Here is an 18,672-nt window from a genome sequence, read left to right on the forward strand (position 1 = left end):
AAACTTTTTTTGGTGTTGTGGCAGTAATAGCCTTTTGCGAGATATTTCATTATTGTTCATATCACACAGTACCTTTAAAACAACAAAAAAAGAGAAAATAAAATAGGAAGAGCAACATTCAAAAAGTGTCTGATTCAAAAAGTGCAACCTGAGCGACAATCAAGTGTCAAATGGAAAAAGCCACAGAGAGTGTGTGTGCGCGCGCGCGTGGCCACTCTCCAGGACCTCGCTAACGAGCCAACGCGGAGCCGCCGACCTCCTGTGAGGTCATCGACTCCCACCCGCACGTCCAATCGCGGGCGCCGCCACCAGCTCCAAGGACGACTGATCGCCGGCAAGGAAATCTTTGCGACCTTGCCGAACATCCGCTCCCGTTCAGTTTTTTTCTTGTTTTTTTTTCGTAATCGCAGCTCACGACGCCGACCCACAGTCGTGCCTCGTTCCAAATTGAATACACGTGTGCCGAGTCCAAACTAGCGACACGATGGTGACATCATCAAACACTCTAGGATTTCCCGCTTGAAGGCAGGCGCACGCACGCACGCACACACATCAAGCAAGCGAGTCCTACCTGTCGATGATGACGGGGTCAGAAGGCGTCTCGTTTCGATTCCCACAGCTTTTTTTGTCACAGCATCGGCTGGGGAGGAAAGACACGCATACGTTAAATGGAAACGGACAACAAAACAAAAGCGCACATTCAGCTAAAATATATATTTTATGTATGCACAAACCAACCAAATTTCATCAGATTTGTGCAAAATGTTATGCTGATAAATAATACTTGGCATATTTGATAATATGACAAAATTGTTTAAAAACTGATTTCGGATGAAATATTTGAAGATGATAGTTTTTGATATAAGGATTATTATGGTATGTCTACTTTCAACATTGTGGCACACAAACGTGAGCAACATCTGGACCGCGCCCAGAAATCCGTCGCCGCCGTGCCACAGGACAGACGCCAAGCCGAGTGCCCGCGCCAACCCAAGCAAGTGTGCCAATAACACACACACACACACACACACACACACACACACACACACAAACACACAACACGCTCGCGTGTGTGCGCTGCAATCGAGACTGCAACTTTGACGCTTTCCGTTTCTGGTTCAAGATCTGCAGTTTGGGTAAGCGGCACACTTTTGGAATGTTCCACAAATATGAAATATATTTTGTTCTTTTTTTTTTCCCAACGTCAAAATGTCCCAAGAGAAGTTTCATAATCTTCCAATCTATCGGATCTCTCCGCTATTGCCCCAAATGCGTTTTTTTGGTTTTTCTTTATGACTCGCAACACACCGCACGTCAGTCAATCATTACATAGCGCCTCCCCTGGGGAAAAACGACAAAGCATCTCGGGCTAATTGTTGACGAGTAATGCGGAAGGAGCTTCACGCTGTCCTCAAAGGCATCATGAAACATTCATGTGGTCAAAATTGCACCTCGCCGATTTGTGCGGGCCGCCGCCACTCCACAAAGTTCCAGGAGACCAATTACGACGGGCACCCGCGGGTGCCGCTCAAGTGTCATCAACACGTCGGACCCCGGGAGCCGTGCCAGCCCCCCCCCTCGGGGACACCCCTCGGCTCCCCGTCGAGTCTCCCTCGTCTTCCAAAGAGCAAAACAAACCCTGGCGTGCCGTCCACCGCCTTTGCTAATGACGCTTCCCCTCGGGCTGCTAGCACGCTAATGACTGACGCCAGCGTGTGTGTGTGTGTGTGTGTGTGTGTGTGTGTGTGTGTGTGTGTGTGTGTGTGTGTGTGTGCGCGTGCGTGCGTGCGTGTGTGTGTGCGCGCGCGCGCGCTTGGCACGGGCTTTGGCTGTGAAGGTCATCCACATTTCAAAACGTCCTCTTCTAACCGTGGCTGTCTACGAAAAGACCTAAACTTGATCTAGCATGCTACTTAAACATTTTGTGACACACACACACACACACACACACACACACTTGCAAAGCCTGTTCACGACCACCAGGACTCGGCCAGGTGTGGGCACGCTGCAGTGTGTGTCTGGGGTGAACCAGGTCGCTCAGAGGTTCAGCCTGCAGCTGGCACGGCAGCCAGAGGTCAGAGGTCAAAGTTAGCATCTGACTCTCCTGCACAAGTGTTGAGCTTTGTAGCATCTGTTGCCGTGGTGACATACTCACTTTGCACGCAACATCGCAACTAGGAGTTGCACACGTGTGTGGGTGTGTGTGTGTGTGTGCGTGCGCATGTGTGTGTGTGCAATTCTCGTGCTGAAGCAGTAAATGAGCATTAACGAGTCGGAGGAAACGTGTTGATTGGTGCGTCGACAACAAAAAGACAGACGACAGCTGCTGTTTGTCACTCACACACACACGCACTCTCACGGACACACACACATGCACGCACGCACACACGCACGCACACACACACACACGCAGACAGACAGAGCGAGCACGAAGAAAGGTGGTACCTGCACATGATCTCGTGCGTGAGCAGAACACGACACATTTCCGGGTTCTTGTCTTGTCCCTCATACAAAATGGCCTGAAAATAAAGACGGGAAGAAAGAAAAGTTGTGAAAAGCTCGAGCATTTTTAAAAGAAGGACATTTCTGGGGACACAAGTTCCACATCTTGGTATCAAACGAAGGAATCTATTTTGATAAGCTCTTAACTAAATGTGACCCTCTCGGTATCAAACCAGTGTCCAATTTGTGTGGTCCGCCATGATTGATTATTTATTTAGCTTTTTTCAAAATGTGACATTTGCAAAAAAATCCACTTTTTCCTGATTTTTTTTTTTTTTTTTTTTTGGACAGATCTGACAAACCAAACTATTTCCTGCAAAATCATCATTGATGTGTTTCTGCATTTTTTTTTCATTATCATTCCAAAATATTGTATTAATTTTCAATGTCATTAAAATCATTGATTACATAATATATATATATATATATTAATATATATATATATAAAATACTGTGTACAGTATTTATATCATTAGTATGTACACTCAAGTACACACACACACACACACACACAGCGAGAGGTTGTTTAACAGCTAGTCAATGAAGCGTATTCACTTGGGGGGCGGGGGGTTCTGAGGGGCTTTCATCGATTGGTGCTGGCGACTCCAGCCGACCTGTCTGTCAGCATCGGGAGCGGGTGTGTGCGCATGTGTGTGTGCGTGCGTGCGTGCGTGTCTCCAGCGTGTGTCTCCAGCGTGTCGCGCAGTGCCGCATGAAGATTATTGATCCGCTCCACGGCGGCCGCTGTGTCGCCCACTTCAACAATCGATGGCTGACATGCCGACAGCACCGTCGGTCGGTGTGCGTGTGTGTGTGTGTGCGTGCGTGCGTGTCAGTGAGTAGCTTCCAAGTTTATGAGCACAATAAAAATGAGTCAGGCAGGTTATGATGATTGCTTAATGAGGAGCCGATGATAAATAACCATGTGGCCTTTCCAAGCTAGGTATCGAGACTGGCGAAAACTGCTAATGCCGACCGCCGGAACTTCAAGTCAAGAAATCTGACATGGAGTTTGCTGTTAGAATCCGCCAAGTGAAATTCTCTTTTTGCGTCACTTTGACCTTCAACCCTGAGCGGGAGGGACCAATCAGCCACTTTTAAAAACGTGTTTTAAGAAGTTGAAGATGCAGCTCGCCGCTCACCTGTTTGGTCATGGAGTCGATGAGGCGCACGTAGAGGTCTTGTTCCGTCCTGATGCCTGCAGCAAACACACACACACACACACACCTCATTTTTATACTTCCATGGCTTCGTTTTCCATTTCTGAATGAAACGTATGAAACGGCGTGCTGTGGGAATTTCACTTGATTGCTCCAAATATGAAAAGGCAGCCTTGCTACTCAATATTTTTGCGCTTCCACTTGATGACAGACGGTCGGGAGATAAGTTTAGCGCGTTACGTTCATCTCTTCATTTTTATCAAACGCTAAAATGGGAACTTTATCACGTTACAAAGTGTGTGTGTGTGTGTGTGTGTGTGTGCCCGTGTGTGTTGACGTGCTCACCATTGCTGTAGAGAAGTTGTAACCTGTAATGAATCCCGTTGTTGGTTTTCTCACCGTTGTACTCCTGCATACAATAACAACACAACGTCAGCAAACACACAATGCAATACCAACACAAGAAGAAAGTAACAAGCAGAAAACGGCAAAGGGCACGCACCTTGTCTTTCTCGACAAAGTCGAGGTAGGACGTCCTTTCGATCTCGACGGGCTGCCCTTGGCGGTCGTAGAGCGCCAGGACGAAATGGAAGAAGTTGGACTTCCTCAGGTTGGACGGCGGCTGCTTCTCAAAATGCGCCCGGGCCAGACCCACGCCGCTAACACACACACAAATCAAAACAATGGTCAAAAATACATTGCCGTGATGTGCAAAATTCCCATTCCATCAAGACTGGCAGATTTATTTTCCAATATTTAAAAAAAAAAACTCTAAATATTAAATAATAGATCTCATTAATCATATGTAAAATATTAAATATTATTTCAAATATGATATAATATTTATTTTCTGAGATTTTCTTCCCCATTTTCTGTAGAAAAACTGAATCCAATGTAGGAATGGGAGATTGCGACACCAGCCGGCAATACTCAATACATGGATTAAGTCCTCCTCAGCAGTAGGTGGCGCTATATTGCTGTCGGACAAAAGTACGTTTGTCAAAAGTACAAACGCTAGCAGTACGATACTCATCTGGGAATGACGTCTGAATGAACAGAATTATTTTTCTCATTTTCTAACACCAAACGCGTAAATGTTAGCATACATGAGCCTCATTTTGGTTTGACACAGCCAAACTCTTTTTCAAGCCGGTAACATCCAAACTGGAAATTTAAAAGCGTCATAAATATGAATTTGAGAGATTCAAAAGCGAAACGAAACACCAAAATCGTGACTCGTTCATGGGCACCAAAAAAATGGATTCAAACACAATAAAAGCAATTAAAACAAATGTTTGAACACAACAAATGATTTGTAACAACAAAATAATAAAGAATACGTTGAAACGGCAGGAAAAACATTTTTAACCAAAAATAAATTCAAACACACTAAATGCTCCAAAATATGCGCACACACTCAAACGGAGGCCAACAATCAATTGAAACAAAGATGACAATCTCATTCAGGCTCCATGTCAAATGTCTTGTTAAACACACACACACACACACACACACACACGAGTGTAACGAAAGGTGTGTGGTGGTCCAAAGAGTAATTAGTGGTTAATTGCAGCATGACCGGGGCCACTCTAGCGAGGGGCGTGTCCTAATTAGAAATGACACGCTCCATTAATACACACACACACACACACTCCCTGATAACACCTGATTACCGGGCCAAAGCGGACCACCACCACCATGCTCAAACATCTTGGTGGAACACACGCACACACACACACACACGAAGAAGACTTTGCTTTGAAAGCAAGCGTGCGGACTTGCGCCAAAAGCCTGATTGTGAGTGCGTGTGTGTGTGTGTGTGTGTGTGTGTGTGTGTTCACGCTGTCCCATGAAGGAAAGTTGAACATTATTGCAAGCCCACGGTCAATTTGAATTGGGGATTTCTTTCCCGATTGCGTCGATTGTTTCTCCTGACTTGGAGTGGCTCGCTGATTCTTTTTTGAGACGATGATTCTTCCGATCATAATCAAATGAAATATTAGAAATGGATTTGTACCTGTCATATCAGTTATCAGTGTGGTCAGGTAATTAGAAAATATTTACTTGTATATAATGATTATATTATAAAATCAATGTGTTATTTATACACCCAATTACATGCATGCATGCGTGCGTGTTTGTGCGCGTGTGACATTTAATGGCATTTATTGTTACTATTATTGTGAAATGTGTTGTCATGAATTATTCATAATTAAAGCGCTTTTATTTGGGGCTGAGAGCGTGCTCTCGCACGTGCGCTCGCAAACCCACGCACGCACAGTAAATTTAAATATGTACATAAATTTATAATGTACAAATAATTTGTCATACATAAATACAGGCGTGGCAATATACATACATCGTTATATATATAATATACTATTCATAATGTCCAAAAAATATCATTTGTGTGTATCTATTTCTATCAATCGATATAAATGATCCACGTGTATGCACATAAAAGCAAAACGATGACATTTGCTGGCTTTGACACTTAATTCCAAAAATTCAAGTTTCTTCTAATGGACAAAAAGTATTCAATAAAATGCATTTCGCTTTTTGAAACGATTCAATCAATTCATTGGGTCAAATACGAACGAGGCCAATTTGACGGTTTTCATGCCACGATTTTACCATCCTGCCATTTCTCCTTTTTCAGGGTGATTCTTTTCAATTCCACAGACAAGATCAAAACTTTTTTTTTTTTTTTTCCCCCTCGCCCGAGGCAACCTATCGATCAGGTTAAATGATTCGAGGTATCGAATAACAATTTGAATTGTTTGTCTGTTTGTCCGCCAACTGAATCCAAAATTCATTGGAGACTTTTTGTTGTCGTCGTCGTCATTTTGCCACTTGTCATCTGCAAGCGAGTGACAAGTGAACCAAAAGAGCAATCCAAATGGGCTTTCCGCCTCTTTCGGAGCTCAATTCGCCAATCCCAAACGGAACAAAAAGTCGCACGCTGACCTCTGCGCGGCCGTGTTGGCGTCGAGGATCCCGGCGCCGGCCATCCAGGACCTCACGGGGGTCATGCCGGTGGGGAGCGGCTCCTCCTTCATGGTGAGACCACCCCGCGGGAGGCCGTCCTGGATGGAGAACATCGCCGCCGACCCGCACCAGGAAGACCCGGGGTAATCCGTCACGCACCTGGATGACGACGGCGAGGGACGGGGGAGGGACGCTGGCCGTCGGGGTGGGGCGGGCGCACCAAAGGGACCTTCTCCAAAACCAGGGAGTCCCGATCCACGCCAGAGTCCGGAAGGTGCGATCCCTCCGGAGCGATGATGGAGATCTTTGAGAGCTTCAACGCTCCACGCCGCCAACTTGGAGGAGGAGGAGGAGGAGGAGGAGGAGGGCGGCGGGAGCCGAGCAGCGGGGCATCCCCGAGGGGGTGCGAGCGTTGCGTTGCCTTGCGGTGCGGTGCCGTGCGGGGGGAGCTTGGATGAAGGCGACCGGCGGCCACGGGAAAAGTCCAAAGACAGAAACAAGCTTTGATAGAACAAGACTCGCCTTCAAAAGGAGGTCCGCGACGCCACCGAGAGGAGGAGTGATGGGGAGGGGGGGGCTGGCTAAGGCGAGGGGGTGGGGGGGCCGAGGCGGATTGGCGCTAACAACCCCCACCCCCCCCCGGCCCCGTCGCATCCCGGGGGAAGAGCTCCTTCCTCCTCTTCTTCCTCGTTCTCCGGGACGGACGCTCGGATCTCCCGCGGGACCCGAGGGGGCGTGCGCTCCTCTCCGTATATGGTGGCCTCATTTGAATACCAGTGCCGTCCCCGCTTCCCATTGGACGTCGCGGCCCGCTCGGCGCTCCGCGTGGCCGTGCACGCTGCAAAAAGTGCCACGCAAGTTGGCAGGGTCAAGCAAATTGGACGGCAAGTGGAGTCTGTTTTGAGCGGCGGAGGACGAAATGAGGGTTGACAGGAAATGAAATTGACTGAGCGGACCTCTGGCATGGGCGTTTGGGCGCTTGGATTGTTTGAAGGCTCGCGCAGGGCTCGCCTCTGATTGGCTGTCCACGGCTGCGACATCACAGCCCCGGCCGGCTGCGTTTGCCCACGCTGCAAAAAATGTCACGCTGAGAGCAGAGCGCCTCGAATCCCGACGGTGGAAATGTCAAATCATTTGTCCTTCAAGTTGACGATGAACTCGACTTTGTCAATCTTTCTTCTCAGAAAGGGCAGGAAGTGTACGAAGGTGAGATCCAAATGGAGCCCATTTGTACAACTGATGGAGTTTTGTAACGTTTGCTGTTGGGCAGATAGATACACATTTGAAAAAGCGGCACAATGAGTTGGATGAAACGGAACGCGTGGCGCATTATTATAAACAGTGATCTTGGTTTTTTTCTCCTCATAATGATGTCATCACACATGTACACGGGCGCGTGTTGAAGATAAAAAGTCATATTTAACATCGAGAAACATTCATCGTACAGATTTATGTTTTTTCTCTCGGCTAAAGCTTCCAAACGTTTTAGTTGTACTTTTTTTTTTTTTTTCCTGACAGGTTCCTTCCATAAAGAAAGCACAACATCAACAAAAGACTCATTTGGAGCAAGTTTTTGTTTGGCGCGAGCGATTGAGAGATGAAAAAAGGAAGACTGCGCTATCTTGTGGTTCGACCAAGAACTACAAAAAATGGCTCCACATAGGATGCCTGGGCACGAAATTTGAAAATAAAAACAGGTCCAGTTTTTTTTTTTTTTAGTCAAAACATTGAAAAATAAAATATTTACTAAAATAATTTAAAATAGTTAAATATTGATTTAAACTATTTACATATTTATAAGAGTGAGAATATTACGGACGCAAACTCTTCCAACGAGTGAGTGACATCATCGATGAGGTCAAACCGTTAGGACTGTCCCTTCTTGACTTGATTATCTAGCGCTTCTCAAATATTCTTTCAAATTCCCTATTTTTGTGACTATTCTGCCTTTGGTCAGAAATAAGCCGTTATTGCTAGCAAGTGGCACGATTGTTGATGAGGTCAAAGTTGCATGGACTGGAAATGAGCTTGCTGCAAGACGGACGCCATGAATTTATGCGAGATGACATGAAATGACACACAAAGGCGGCTTCAGTCACGACAAGCTGGGGAGGGTTGAATGAATGAATGAATGAAAAATGGGACTTGTGGAGGGGGGTGGGGGGAGTCGCAGCTGCACTGGGAGCCGCTGGGACCAGCACCGCCAGCGCCAGCGGCACCAGCAGCACCGTCAGACGCCACACCATGAAAAGGTGAAAGGTACGTTTATTTTGCTTCTAAAAATGTCAGGAAAAGCCTGCTGGAACAGAGCAACTTCATTCATGCTGATTTCCACCGATACGAGAATTTAATTCTGAGCACCGATGTAACATTTGTTGTTGTTGTTGTTTTTTCATTCCCCTCTCATAAAGATTGATTTGTTTTTTAGTTGCGCTACGGTTAAAGTCTCGGAGTCATCTTACAACTCTGAACCGACGAGTCATGAACGATTATAGTTTGGAATCACCGTACCGGGCGGGTCACGATAACTTTTCAAGCCAGTCATCATCGGACTCAACTCTCACTTGTGTCCCGCCCGGCACATTCTTGTCCACACCCACCTTTCACGCACACGCCGTCACGCAACCCCATGAACTTTGTCAACGTGTCTTTTGTTCTGTAAGGTTCAACAAGACAAAGTCGGTTTGTGCAGGCAGACACGCACGCACACGCACGTGTGTAGACTGACACACACACACACACACGCACACACAGAGGCACGCACATACAGAGAGAAACACAAATACTGTACACTTGGAAACAAATTCGCAAACACACACAAAACAACACATATTTACGGACATAGACAAAGATAAAAAACACTGCACAAAAACAGACAAAGATCAACAAAACACTGCACAAAAACATATAGACGTACACACACACAAATACTCAAATATGAAAAACATTACACATGTAACGCACGCAAAATCAAATACACACACAGCAGCCCATATACACGTATACGCTAACACCCATTTGACACGCACATACATAAAGTTAGGAAAAAAACGCAAACATATCGCAAGTCGGCACGCACACGAAAATTTACATTAGGGATGGAGGGGGCAACCGTTTCGAATATAAACGCCGGGGTGTCAAAGTCATTTTTTTGGTGTAGTCCTAGCTTCTTTCGGAGGGAGGGCCATTATGACTGTCAACCCAAATCAATGTATGAGCACCTCATATGATATACAGTAAAAGCTACAAAACAAACGGACAAATAACTCCTTTTCAAATCAGACCAGTAACAACTGGTCAAATAATTTTTAAAAAAAGAAAAAGATACGATGAAGACAATTTGCAATTCTAGTAATGACACACAATTTGTCTTGGCGGGCCACATAAAATGATGTGGCGGGCCGGCCCGTATCTGGCCCCCCGGCCCGTATCTGGCCCCCCGGCCCGTATCTGGCCCCCCGGCCCGTATCTGGCCCCCCGACCCGTATCTGGCCCCCCGACCCGTATCTGGCCCCCGGCCGGACCTGGAGTTTGACATCCGTCTGTGGTTGACATCATCGCTACTTGTGGGAGGGGCGCATAGCACCGCACGTTTCCTCAACACGTATGATAAAAATAACATTTGTGTTTTAACCAAGGCAATATTTTTATATATTTTAAGTTTCCAATGCATGTAGAACAGAAACAACGCTCAACTACACATATCAAAAGCACCTGCCACCAATGGTAAAAAAAAAAAAATTCAAGCTAGCGCAAAGCGCTAAACGCCAAAGCAACATTGAGGGAAAGAACACATTTTGACAAAATTCAATTTGGTCAAACATTTCACTTGTATATCTTCCTGCACATCCAATGAAGAAGAAGCTGGCTGGCCGACTCACCTGTGTCAAGTCTGTGCCCGACGTCGCTCGTCCAATTAGGCCGCCACACGTGATTGTAAAACGCTGACGTTCGCGTTTCAAACTCCGTGCGGTAGCCATGACACACACTTCTTCACGAGTTCAGCTTCAGTGCTTGAAGGCGGTGCTAAGCGATGCCTGCCACCTTGTGGTTAAAAGCGGTACGACATACGTCCAAACTTCAGCAGCAACAAGAAATGATGGTTCACAAATAAATTCAGCGCCACTCGAAGGACGGCCCAAGGCCGCCGCCAGGTTCTCCCATCTCTGATGCACATAGACACTTCAAATGAAAAAAGTTAAAACAATTTGGGTTAAAAATTGGACTGACCCACGAAGTTGGGTGACTCAGCTATCAACCTTCATGGACCCAACTTCCTGGGTGGGTCCAATTCTCAACCCAAATTGTTTCGTTTTTTTTTTTTTATTTCAATCATGCATTTTAAGGGTGTAGGCGACATCAGCGTGTGTTGTCACGCCACCTCCTCTTATACTCAGATGATAAGCCACTCCCACACGGTGCCGCTGCTGAGCCCGGCGGCCGAGGGCTCGGGCGAAGGGCAGCGCCGCCGCCGCGTTCTTTCCAAAGACGGGCGCAGCAACGTGCTGATCGAGCACGTGAGAGGGCGCCGGGCGCTCTACCTGCGCGACCTCTGGACGACCTTCTTGGACATGCAGTGGCGCTACAAGTTCTTCTTGTTCTGCGCCACATTCGCCGGCACCTGGTTTCTTTTTGGCTTGCTGTGGTATCTGGTCGCCGCCATGCACGGCGACTTGGCAGGTGAGCGGAACACTTAGCGGCTGGCGCGAAGCACAAAAATGAAAAAACGTTCTCCCTTCAGACTCCGGCTGGGCCTCCAACCACACGCCGTGCGTGACGGAGGTGCGTACGCTGACGGGCGCCTTCCTCTTCTCGCTGGAGTCGCAGACCACCATCGGTTACGGCTCACGCGTCATCACGGAGGAGTGTCCGGCCGCCATCGTGCTGCTCATCTTCCAGCTGGTCGTCACCATGGTGATGGAGATCTTCATCACCGGCACTTTCCTGGCCAAGGTGAGCCATGAGCCGGCCGGCCGGCCGCCGCCACCGCCGCCCTCGTCACCCGTTTCCTGTGCCGGCAGGTGGCGCGGCCCAAGAAGCGCGGCGAGACGGTCAAGTTCAGCCAGCACGCCGTGGTGTCCACGCACGAAGGGTGGCCGTGTCTGATGGTGCGTGTGGCCAACATGCGCAAGAGCTTGCTGCTGGGCTGTCAGGTACCGTCGAGCCTTGCGAACGCGCCATTTCTGCATTTGGAGTATGACGGCGCGCTCACTCGCGGTCGCTAGTCCAACCGACGCGTAGCGCTAACGACGACGGCACCTCGGCCGTGTCGCCGTTCAGGTGACGGGGAAGCTGCTGCAGACGTCGCTGAGCGAGGAGGGCGAGGCCCTGCATTTGGACCAGCGCAACGTTTCCTTCCAGGTGGACACGTCCAGCGACAGCCCCTTCCTCATCATCCCGTTGACCTTCTACCACGTCATCGACGACAGCAGCCCCTTGCGAGGCTGGGCCGCCAAAGGTAGGCCCGCCGCGAGCAGGTGGCCCAATGCAGGATGAGCATGTCCCCCGTTTGAAAGCCATCAAGCCCCTCCTCCCGTTTGCACTAGGTGGAGGCTGGGCGGCCGACTTTGAGCTGCTGGTCATCATGAGCGCCACGGTGGAGCCGACGTCGGCCACCTGCCAGGTGCGCACGTCGTACCTCCCCGACGAGATCCTCTGGGGCTACGAATTCCCGCCCGTCATGTCGCTGTCCACCTCGGGGGGCTACGTGGCCGACTTCACGTTCTTCGACAAGGTCGCCAAAGCCAAAACCCCGCCGCCGGCCAAGGGAGGGACGGAGCTGGGGAAAAAGAGACCGGATGAAGACTACAGGGGAGAAGGGCGGGGCCGAGCGAGGCGGAGCCAAGACGGTGGCGCGCTAAGCATGCGGATCAGTAACGTTTGACTCGGACACAGGAAGTGGCATCGCGGACTCCCACCTGGTTTTGCTTGAACCACTAACAAGACACTCAAGTCATTTTCGGAAACTGTATTACTTTCAACATTAACATTTTACATCCTCAACGTAATAAAGTCTCAATGTCTCGTTTGAGACGCGTGTCCTCCTCAACAATTGCCTTTCCGTAGCTGACGAGCGCAACTTAGCATATGCGTGCTGTCTGTGTTTCTCTGGCCATCTTCTTATTTGTCTCTCTTATCGGTTTATCTCTATCAAGCTGTCTTCTGGCAGCTAGCTAACAAGCTAGCTAGCAAGCGAACAGCTAGGGAACCAGGCAGCTAGCTTACCAGCTAGCGAACAGCTGGTTAGCCAACTAACCAGCTAGCTAGCTAGAGACTACGGGTCTGTCTGTGGGTGGATCTGTCTCCTGCCAGCTAGCTAACCAGCTAGCGAGCGAACAGCTAGCTAACCAGCTAGCTAGCTAGACACTTAACGTCTGTCTGTGGATCTGTCTCTAGCGGTCTGTCTGTCTGTCTGTATTGATCATGTATCCATCTAGCTAGCTAGCGAGTTCGCGACCCAATCCGATTGACCCAATGTTGGTTGATATCCGTGTCCAGGATCTGGAGCTGTCTGGCTAGCAGCTGTCGATCAATCTTGCTATCCATCCATCGGTCACACTTTATTCCTCGCAGTCCATCTTACGTACAACTAAAGATTTTTACAGTCCCAGACACACAACTGAAAGTCGGAAGGGAGTTTTAGTTTTAATGGGGTCACAGAGCGCTCTCGTTATTTTGATTGTTAAATCTCAATTGGTAATCTTTTTTTTACATCAATCGTTTCCTGTCAGTCTCTGCGGTGACATGAGACAAAAGATAACTTCTAACCAACTAGAAACAGGAAACTTAACCAGATCCGGTGTTTCATTCTGCATCTTCCTCTCGTTTTGTTTTGTTTTTTTTAAATTTTATCTGCACAAATTGTTTCTTAGATTGAGGCAGCTGCAGCCAAAAGCCTCAGCTTCTCCCATTTGAGAAGAACATGATGGGAAAGGTTTTCCAAAGGTCTCTCAGTCACTGCTAGGGTTTCACTTTTTGCCTCCACCCTACTTTTAATAATAAGGATGTGGTCAAAGACAGAAGCTCCACCCCTTTTGAGCTTCCAAGTCTTTGCGACGCGTGGCCAGTCCCCAGGGGCCGTGGAGTCGGCGCTAAAGTTGAAACCGCAAGATGGTCGCTGATGGCCGGAGCTACGTCCTGTGCTACGGCAGCGCGTGGCTCCTGCTGTTGAGCCTGCACGGTACGTCTTTTGGAACGAAAAAGTCTCGTCGCGTCAAATAAAAACGGTGCAGAGTGTCGATATCGATTTGCTTACGTCAGCTCCACTGTACTGCGCCACTTCCTCTTTGCTTCCAGAGCGTCGTCGTCGTTGTTCCTCTTTGTAGGAGCAAATCGAGACACGGGAGCTTGCCAACAATCTTGCATTTTAGGAAAGTTGACAACCCGACCGACGCTGACAAAAATGATCTCGAGATGTGATGCGATGCTCCGCATGCCGCTCTGTATGATTTGTTTTTTTGAATGAACTGCAAAAACGTGTCACGTACGTCGTAAACATACCTCGGTCAGCCTTACCTTTGTTAGCTTCCCATTGATGCCGCTGTTGTCGTTCTTCTTGGCAGAAGCGTCGGGATGCCGACCAGTCGTCCACGGACGAGCCGGCGGCACGGTGGAGATCTCGTCGTGTTTACCGGGCAACAACGTCACCTTTGCCCGTTGGAACTACCAAGGCAGTAAAGTGGCGTCCTCCACAGACGGCGTTGTCCAGGCGGGCCGCTTCGCCGGAAGAGTGGACCTCGACGGCCGTGACTTCAATCTGACATTGAGGGCCGTGAGTCTGGCGGACTCTGGCAACTTCAGTTTTGTGTCGGCGGTCAACGACCAGCAGCGAGATACGGTGCAGGTCACGCTAAGAGTTCACGGTAACGCCTTAAAGAACACACCGACTTAGCGAGACGTGGGTGTGTGACTTATTTCGTTGCATGCAAGAAACGTAAGTTCGGCTGAAACAAATGGTGTGTGCGCGTGTCGCACACTATACGACGTGCTCATCAAGAGATATGGGTGAGAATAAAACCGAAGCAAGAGTTCCATCAACTGTTTTTCCCTCTAGAGGTTATAACGGCAAAACCTACGGTGAGCGTCAATGCCTCGTGGTGGGCCGCCAACCGCTCGTGCAGCGTCCTGCTGCGCTGCAGCGCCTCCGCCAGCGAGGGGCCGCTGGCGTACGAGTGGCGGGTGGGGAACCGAAGCCTGAGCGGCCCGCGGCATCGGGTCAGCGTGGCGCCGCAGGGCGTTGCCACCCAGGTCACCTGCACCGTTTCCAACCGTGTGAGCGCCAAGTCCGCCTCCGCCTCCGTGACGTGCGCCAACGACACGGCCGACGTCATGTCGGCGACAGGTGAGAAACTGGTCAATCTTGCCACCCCCCCCCCCCCGTTACGAGTGCCTCAATGATGAAATCGCAGTTTCAGATCCCATGAGCTTCACGGTCAAACTCAGCGTGGCGGCGGGAGCTTTCTGTCTGCTCGTCTTGGTGGCGGCGATCGTCGCCGTCGATTGCCACCGACGCCGCAGGCGCCGGCGATCAAGTGAGAACAGCCTTCCTAACAATACCGCTGATCTCTCACAAACCAAAATATTCTCTTGCTAAAATCCTCACAAAACATTCACCTCAATCACTCTCAGGAAGTTTGAAGTCATCTTATTGCTATGGCAGATCCCATCTCACTTTTCTATGTTGTTTTATTGACTTCCTGTTTGCGACGCCACAGGCAGGAAGTTTGAGGAGGCGACGGTCTACGCGGACATCGGCGACATGGCGCCGAACTACGTTAGGGAGCCACGCGGGACGGCGCCGTTGGACCCCGTGCAGACGGTCTACGATGAGCTCCGGCCAGGCCGCATGGCCTTGTAAGAGCACGGCCCTTAATGCGCCATTTTGTGGCGGTGGCGGCGGCGGCTGAAAGAAACCACCTCAAAAAGCGCAGATACGTAAAGTGCAAGTCCCAGGTTGGGTTAAGCTAGTTAAAAGTCACTTGATAAGAGTCAAGTCAAACGCCTTGCCTTATCTTTGTATGTTGTAGTTTGCTTTATTGTCTCCTCAAATAAACCACGTGATTGCAATTTTGCTTTCTTTTGTTTTGTTTGACAAAATCTTCGTCAGATTAAGAGGTCATCAAACAAATGAATACTCAAGTCAAGTTCACATACCTGAAACACAAGTTCACCTTTCCGCCACCGACTTCCAAGATAAGATTATGGGATGTCGGTACGGGTGTGGAGAATTTTGAAATGTCATCTTATTGGTTACAAAACAACTGCAAGAAATGAAACTAGCACCACCAATACTTTGCGCATGCAACGTAGTCCAACAATGACAAAAGCACAAAAGCATCTATCCTTTGTCCTCTTTTTCTGCTCCTCTTCCTTCTCCCCCTCCTTCATCTGTTCAGAAAGTATCAAACTCATCATTAGTGGATTTTTAACAACTCGTTTTGAGTTTGTGGAAGGCTCGTCCCCAAGAGCTAACCGAGTCCTTTTTGTCCAAAACCCACTATTATTGGGGGAGAAAAGATCAAAATTGTCTGAATGGTTTTAAAGTTTATGCTAGCTTACCTTGTTGATGATTCGGTGGAGGATAATGGTAATGTTGGTGAGCCACGATGTTAGCGCTTCCTCTTTTCGACCCTGTTAGGATCAAATAACAAAGATAAGAGCTTTACAACCACAACGGTGGAGTTCTTCTTTTAAGCTAGCTGCATGCCTTTACGACAGATGCTAAGCTAACATGGATAGAACGTGGCATTTGAAGCAACTCACTCTCCTGTTACATTGTTTTGATGGCAAAGTTGCCCCTGCCAACATGGCCGCCAAGCCGCCACACGTTTCATCGTCCGCTCTTAATTCTGCCGAGAGAACACTCACCTCTCGAGCGCTTTAGTAGGACAGCCATCAGAACACCGCCGCCAACAATTCCCGCCAAGACACAAAGGCTGATCCGAAGCCGAGGCCAGCGCCCGGATGCCGTCACACCTGTCCACGCAAAAGGCGGAGCTTGCTCAAAACAGCAACTCATCCGCCATACCGGCCGGGGAGGGAGCCTTACACGCCACGCTAATGCTGTCGGAGGCCTCCTCTTTATTGCGGCTGGAGGTACACGTGAAGAGTGTGATGTTGCGGACATTGGCCAGAAGAACCTTGGCGTCAAGGTCGAAGTAGGCGATCCCAAGGGGGGGTTCCAGAGTCCAGGAGAGATTGCCATCCAAATCCACAGATAAACAGTGCAGCCCCACCCAGCAGCCGCCGTCCGAATTCACAGAGAACAGCGTCCTGATGCTCGGTTTCCGGAGGTGTTCTGAGAGGGGACAGCAAATTAGCTGTAAGCTAACTAGTTGGTGAGCTAATTGCTTATAGGTTAACTCGCTCATTGTTATTGCATTTAAGAATAAAATGGCTAACGAGCTTGCTAGCGAGCTCATTGTTATTGCATTTAAGAATAGAATTACTAACGAGCTTAACGCTAACTAGCGCAGCGCACTAGCTAGTACAATGCGGCGGATGTTAGCTGTATGCTAATTAGCTGATGCGGGGCCTGGCAAATTACTTTTCACCATCAGCGTCACCACTCTCTCCATGGTGCGCTTCTTTGCGTCCACTATCTCCACGCTGTAGTCCACGGCGTCCGCCTGGGTCACATTGCGTATCGTTAGGTCGCCTGAGGATAATGACAGACACCGTCAAACCGCAGTTCTGATTCTGAGGGAATTTTGTTGTTTTATTTTCGGCATTTTTTTTAATTCAATTGCATGAATCAGTTTGCTAACACACACACACACACGCACGCACACACACACAAAAGGGTTGCCGGTGCTCACCTGATGAAGCGTCGAGAGTTAGCCGTCCCTTGAACAGGAAGAAGCGGTCGGTGTTTATCTTCCCGCTGTGAAAGGTGGCGATCCAAGTCTGGTTGGAAAACACCGACCACGTGATGGACAATAGCGCCTGGGTCGAGTTGCCGCTGGAGGACAGAGTGACTGTGTCGCCCTCGTAGGCTACCTGCTGGAGATGAAGCGCTGCAAGCACAATAGATCTCAAAAGCACGTCAAGCGTTACATGGTATAAAAGAGGGTCCACTCACCGTTAGCGGCTGCTCCAGAGAAGGACCCGAGCAAAACCCACACCAATGCCAGAGCAAAGTCTGTCGTAATGAAGGCAACAATCAAACAAATCGAGTTGAGCTTTTGTGTTTGGTCAAACGGCAGCGCCTAACATCACATGGCACTACGTTTAGTCACGAAGCTTTCCATTGCTTGGCTTAACATGGAAGCACGTTTGGTCACATAACCTCAATTTTGGTCCAAACGGCGTCACATAGTGTCAGAATAGGTCACATAGAGCGCCACATTTGGTCACTTAGCAGCACATGAGATCATTTCTGGTCACATCGCTTAACCATCTATGCTGGAGCGTATCTCATCTGAAAAGAAGCAGACTACGCCCTGAACTGGTCACTAGAGTTTGTGTTGTTATGGTTCTTACCTCGAACAACGACCACTTGGAGAATCATGGCAAAAAATAAAGAAAGAAACGGCGGTGGACTCGCTGCTTTTGTCGCGGTGGCGCGTCTCTCGTTTCGCTTCCTGTAATTCATCGCGTGATGTGTCACTCATCTTTTCAGGAAGGAACAAAGGGGTGACGTACAACTTGGGGGAGGATGAACTCCGAGGAACTTTGAGAACTTTCTGTGGAACTAAAAAAAATCTAAATTAGACTCAACTGTCTTACTAGCGAGGACGACTCTACGAGTAGAGCACATGGTCCTTGAATTGTGACTTCATCTAGTACTGCTAAGAGCGCGTTTATCTATGAGTCAAGTGGGCTGGGCAAGTATCGATAGCAGCTATCGGTATCGGGCCCATACCGATTGAAGGACTGAAAAGATTTTTGTGCGACTACACGACACGTGAAGGACTACTAGCGTAGCAGCACATGCTAGCTATCAGATAGGCCAATGGTTTTCAATCAAGGTGCCGACGACGGCGACAACAAAAGCATAAAAGATTTTCGTGTGATTGAGGAA

General features: G+C 48.8%; 4 protein-coding genes across 12 annotated transcripts in view; 2 read left to right on the forward strand and 2 right to left on the reverse strand.

The window, feature by feature from the left end:
• Window positions 1–6,886, reverse strand: part of LOC148403137 (transcription factor COE3-like) — a 30,238-nt gene extending 23,352 nt beyond the window's left edge. For 2 of the 5 annotated variants that reach the window (XM_088383375.1, XM_088383363.1), the window contains exons 1-6: window positions 6,630–6,886; window positions 4,165–4,321; window positions 4,008–4,071; window positions 3,645–3,700; window positions 2,446–2,519; window positions 572–640 (exon numbers count right to left, since the gene is read on the reverse strand). In XM_088383375.1, coding sequence (XP_088239501.1) covers window positions 572–640; window positions 2,446–2,519; window positions 3,645–3,700; window positions 4,008–4,071; window positions 4,165–4,321; window positions 6,630–6,763 — 554 coding nt within the window. In that variant the 5' untranslated portion in view covers window positions 6,764–6,886. The remainder of the gene's footprint in view (window positions 1–571; window positions 641–2,445; window positions 2,520–3,644; window positions 3,701–4,007; window positions 4,072–4,164; window positions 4,322–6,629) is intronic. The other 3 variants (XM_088383369.1, XM_088383356.1, XM_088383383.1) reach the window with 2 other exon arrangements.
• Window positions 6,887–8,537: 1,651 nt separating this feature from the next.
• Window positions 8,538–12,681, forward strand: LOC148403138 (ATP-sensitive inward rectifier potassium channel 10-like). 3 transcript variants are annotated; one of them, XM_088383398.1, is made up of 6 exons: window positions 8,538–8,902; window positions 11,048–11,330; window positions 11,392–11,603; window positions 11,672–11,803; window positions 11,931–12,108; window positions 12,197–12,681. In XM_088383398.1, the coding sequence occupies exons 1-6, from the start codon at window positions 8,789–8,791 to the stop codon at window positions 12,532–12,534; spliced, it is 1,257 nt and encodes a 418-aa protein (XP_088239524.1). In that variant the 5' UTR covers window positions 8,538–8,788; the 3' UTR covers window positions 12,535–12,681. The 3 variants fall into 3 exon arrangements, with proteins under 3 accessions (XP_088239524.1, XP_088239535.1, XP_088239531.1); XM_088383409.1 differs by having other exon boundaries at window positions 8,826–8,909; window positions 10,997–11,330; XM_088383405.1 differs by having other exon boundaries at window positions 8,826–8,909.
• A 112-nt stretch (window positions 12,682–12,793) lies between these two features.
• LOC148403139 (uncharacterized) lies at window positions 12,794–15,716 on the forward strand. Of its 3 annotated transcripts, XM_088383460.1 has the most exons (6): window positions 12,794–13,830; window positions 13,947–14,133; window positions 14,213–14,512; window positions 14,704–14,991; window positions 15,059–15,181; window positions 15,365–15,716. In XM_088383460.1, exons 2-6 carry the CDS (start codon window positions 14,112–14,114, stop codon window positions 15,505–15,507), a joined length of 876 nt encoding a protein of 291 aa, XP_088239586.1. In that variant the 5' UTR covers window positions 12,794–13,830; window positions 13,947–14,111; the 3' UTR covers window positions 15,508–15,716. The 3 variants fall into 3 exon arrangements, with proteins under 3 accessions (XP_088239586.1, XP_088239579.1, XP_088239576.1); XM_088383453.1 differs by lacking the exon at window positions 13,947–14,133 and having other exon boundaries at window positions 12,808–13,830; window positions 15,065–15,181; XM_088383450.1 differs by lacking the exon at window positions 13,947–14,133 and having other exon boundaries at window positions 12,959–13,830.
• On the reverse strand, window positions 15,658–18,627 carry LOC148403140 (uncharacterized). The gene is made up of 8 exons (XM_088383425.1): window positions 18,132–18,627; window positions 17,731–17,790; window positions 17,468–17,665; window positions 17,197–17,307; window positions 16,699–16,947; window positions 16,518–16,625; window positions 16,209–16,280; window positions 15,658–16,037 (listed from the first exon to the last, which is right to left on the reverse strand). The coding sequence occupies exons 1-8, from the start codon at window positions 18,241–18,243 to the stop codon at window positions 15,988–15,990; spliced, it is 960 nt and encodes a 319-aa protein (XP_088239551.1). The 5' UTR covers window positions 18,244–18,627; the 3' UTR covers window positions 15,658–15,987.
• Between the last annotated feature and the right edge of the window lie 45 nt (window positions 18,628–18,672).

The sequence above is a fragment of the Syngnathus floridae genome, chromosome 1 (assembly GCF_059516105.1).
Source record: "Syngnathus floridae isolate MCC-2025c chromosome 1, RoL_Sflo_1.0, whole genome shotgun sequence".
NCBI lineage: Eukaryota > Metazoa > Chordata > Actinopteri > Syngnathiformes > Syngnathidae > Syngnathus > Syngnathus floridae.

What these genes read in the sequence shown, in the direction of transcription:
- LOC148403140 (XM_088383425.1), bottom strand. Translation starts at nt 18,243, where the DNA reads ATGAATTACAGGAAGCGAAACGAGAGACGCGCCACCGCGACAAAAGCA. An exon ending in CGACAGCATTAGCGTGGCGT is followed by an intron (nt 16,626 to 16,698) that starts GTAAGGCTCCCT and finishes TTGCGTGGACAG; the next exon opens with GTGTGACGGCATCCGGGCGC. An exon ending in TCCACCGAATCATCAACAAG is followed by an intron (nt 16,038 to 16,208) that starts GTAAGCTAGCAT and finishes CTTTCTGAACAG; the next exon opens with ATGAAGGAGGGGGAGAAGGA.
- LOC148403138 (XM_088383398.1), top strand. Translation starts at nt 8,789, where the DNA reads ATGGGACTTGTGGAGGGGGGTGGGGGGAGTCGCAGCTGCACTGGGAGC. An exon ending in AGACGCCACACCATGAAAAG is followed by an intron (nt 8,903 to 11,047) that starts GTGAAAGGTACG and finishes TCTTATACTCAG; the next exon opens with ATGATAAGCCACTCCCACAC. An exon ending in CATGCACGGCGACTTGGCAG is followed by an intron (nt 11,331 to 11,391) that starts GTGAGCGGAACA and finishes TTCTCCCTTCAG; the next exon opens with ACTCCGGCTGGGCCTCCAAC.
- LOC148403139 (XM_088383450.1), top strand. Translation starts at nt 13,761, where the DNA reads ATGGTCGCTGATGGCCGGAGCTACGTCCTGTGCTACGGCAGCGCGTGG. An exon ending in GGTCACGCTAAGAGTTCACG is followed by an intron (nt 14,513 to 14,703) that starts GTAACGCCTTAA and finishes TTTTCCCTCTAG; the next exon opens with AGGTTATAACGGCAAAACCT. An exon ending in CGACGTCATGTCGGCGACAG is followed by an intron (nt 14,992 to 15,058) that starts GTGAGAAACTGG and finishes ATGAAATCGCAG; the next exon opens with TTTCAGATCCCATGAGCTTC.